This window comes from Arctopsyche grandis, chromosome 3 (genome assembly GCF_051622035.1).
Source record: "Arctopsyche grandis isolate Sample6627 chromosome 3, ASM5162203v2, whole genome shotgun sequence".
Lineage (NCBI taxonomy): Eukaryota > Metazoa > Arthropoda > Insecta > Trichoptera > Hydropsychidae > Arctopsyche > Arctopsyche grandis.
This window is the reverse complement of record NC_135357.1, coordinates 16,532,947-16,535,800: the sequence shown is the minus strand read 5'-3', so window position 1 is coordinate 16,535,800 and position 2,854 is coordinate 16,532,947. Positions and strand designations below refer to the sequence as shown.

Here is a 2,854-nt window from a genome sequence, read left to right as displayed (position 1 = left end):
GAGATGCGGGCTTGGAACGCGAGTCGCCAGTGCCGAATCTCTACATATAATCAATAGTGAAGTTTTAGATTGATTGATTTTACTTAATTAGATACATATCTTTTTCTGTGAAATATATTATGATTAAACTTTGCAATGATGACAAAATCAGATTATTGAAATTGATATGAATCAAATCTTAAAAAACATTGAACATGTATACATGTACTATATGTTTGTAAAAATCTCTATTTATTTATTGTTTAAAAAATTTTAAACATTTTAAAGAATGAAAATATTTTTCAAAAGGTCCAGTTGTGCCCCGTGGAATACATGCTGCGGCAGAAACATGCTCAGTCGTAAATAATCTTCAGAAGCAGTTCGTCATATCACAACAAAAGCTTCGGCTACTGCTAACACCGTCATAAAAGCAAAAGACTGATTGAATTTTTATATCATTGTTGTTTAAAACATATACGATTTTCTTAGTATTTAAAGTCAAGTGTTTGATCTGATATATTTTTAATCTGACACAATATGATAACATAAACGAGGAAAATATTAATGATATTATCTACACGATATGTACGATTCTACTATAAAAACTGGTAGAAAAATAAATCGGAATTATTTGATCACCATTGTTCAAGCTGTTCACAGAACATATACATACATACGTATACAAAATTAAGAATCGATTTTCAAAATGAAGTCAATTTTTGTCGTATTTTTAATTCTTGCAATTTCCAACAATGTATTGTCATCGTGTATTGATGAAAATTGTCACAAATTATTAAAAAAATTACATATCGAAGAAGATTTGATCAAAGAAATCTGCGCCTGTAAGAAAACTGGTAAGTGGTTTATAGTATATGTTTAGCATTATTTCCCAATATCAATAATACAAATAACCATCACCATCAGAGATCAAATTCTATTTTAAATATTATTACCACTTTATTTTTATTATTACATTGATCAGAAATATATTTAACTTTTAGATTCGATCCTAGAACATGAATCACACGAAGAACTGATCCCAAAAACAATAGGTTATTTTTATTTTTTTATTTAAATTTAATGTAATATTCACAATAACTTACACATATCTATGTATTTCAGGTGAAATAAGTCGCAGAGAACCGTGTTATATGTACAAGTGCGTACAAGAGTGTAGAGAAAAAGGCTTTCAATCAGGATTTTGCCATTTGCAACTTGCGTGTGCATGCTATTAAACATAAATTCATAAGTTCAGATTTACATGTATTAATCAATATGTGAACCAGGAAGGTGCATTTGGGGTTTACCTGTTAAGCCTTCCTGGTATATGTTTGTATATATGTATGTATAAAAATAAGTATGTATGTAAAAATAAAATAAATAAATAAATAAATGGTTTAATTATCAAGAAAAGAAATAATATTTAAAATGAAATTTATAACAATATATGTAGTTACATATGTATGTTCATACATACATATGCATGTGTGTATACTGAAATATTGTATTATATTATTATGAAATAAATGAATGGTAATTAAAAAATAAATATCATATAATATTAGGTTTATATCGTTCGCTTTTATTTTCACCATTCAAAATTAATATTATAAACGGCAAATGTCATTTAATATAAAGGACTGATGGCTCGGTTCATATTAATCTGTCCTCCTGCACAAAAGGCTCACACAGCGATACTAAACGACACCAATAAAGCACATCTCGAAATTTGATAAACCTTTCAATGGGCCATCACTAGGACGACTTGTGAATTATATAATCAAAATAAAAAAAACAAGGTACACATACATACATATGTGTATAATATTATATACATTATATGTGAAAAGAACGATTCGCCTTTCAACGGCCACAAAAGCGAGTCGTATAATCGATCTGAGCTAGTCCATTGTGGAAATGGCATAATAGTGTATCTCTCTCAGTGTGTGCGCGCATTATCCGATGCTGGAGACTGTGGTCTCTACATTAGACTATGAAAAACATATACGGGAACGATGACACGGGGGATTATTAAAGCGTGCCTTGTTGGACCCTATCATCGCGGTCATTTGTCATGAAGTCATGCGAGTTCAAGTCGAGGACTTCGACTATCGTTTTACATACATACATATAACTTTCAACATTAGGGAACTCGTTGTGGTGAAATGCAATTCTACAACATATAATAGTAGACTTATCATGTGAGCATTAATTCTGAAATAATTTACATCATATTTCAACAGTAGTTCATATTTCAACAGTATCATATTTGTCGTTTTATTATCACTAAAAGAATGAAAAATGGAAGATATCGTAAATATGAATCATAATTTACGATATCTTCCAATATTCTCTACAGAAAAAAATATGTAGGAATTATTTATCGGATAGATATTACATATACATAATCAGTCACATACGAATCATTTAAATTTGCGTATATAGGAATGGCAATATTAGTATTAATATTAATATTAATATCAATATTAATATTCATGACCGTCTTCAGTTTCAACTTCATTATCGAGTAATTTATAATACTGTAGTTTATTTTTACAACTGCAGTATATATGTACATACATTTTCTATATTATCTTGATTATTCAAGTTTGTCTGTAAATGGTTTTATAGTCAATATATCCATGTTGAAAACATTAATATTGCTTAACATAGAGATATTTAATATTGATTGATCTGGATTCCACAAAGTAAAGTCGGAATTCGATCAACAGTAGATTGATCGAAAACAGTAGATTGCTTCCTGTAAAATTGGCATCTCCTTTCCTATCTCTCTTGCAAATTTCAAGTTATTCAGCGTCTGGAGATTCACCGATTTGTACATATAATAAAATGCTGCATGAATTTCTCCGTGGAT

At 29.2% G+C, this 2,854-nt stretch overlaps 1 protein-coding gene across 1 annotated transcript; it reads left to right on the top strand.

The window, feature by feature from the left end:
* The first annotated feature begins 605 nt into the window (after window positions 1–605).
* On the top strand, window positions 606–1,548 carry LOC143909853 (uncharacterized). The gene is made up of 3 exons (XM_077428090.1): window positions 606–833; window positions 981–1,031; window positions 1,102–1,548. Exons 1-3 carry the CDS (start codon window positions 686–688, stop codon window positions 1,212–1,214), a joined length of 312 nt encoding a protein of 103 aa, XP_077284216.1. The 5' UTR covers window positions 606–685; the 3' UTR covers window positions 1,215–1,548.
* The last annotated feature ends 1,306 nt before the right edge of the window (window positions 1,549–2,854 follow it).

Excerpts from the sequence above, each read along its gene's own strand:
- LOC143909853 (XM_077428090.1), top strand. The coding sequence starts at position 686 with ATGAAGTCAATTTTTGTCGTATTTTTAATTCTTGCAATTTCCAACAAT. Across the intron at positions 834-980 it reads CTGCGCCTGTAAGAAAACTG|ATTCGATCCTAGAACATGAA; the intron begins GTAAGTGGTTTA and ends TTTAACTTTTAG. Across the intron at positions 1,032-1,101 it reads ACTGATCCCAAAAACAATAG|GTGAAATAAGTCGCAGAGAA; the intron begins GTTATTTTTATT and ends TATGTATTTCAG.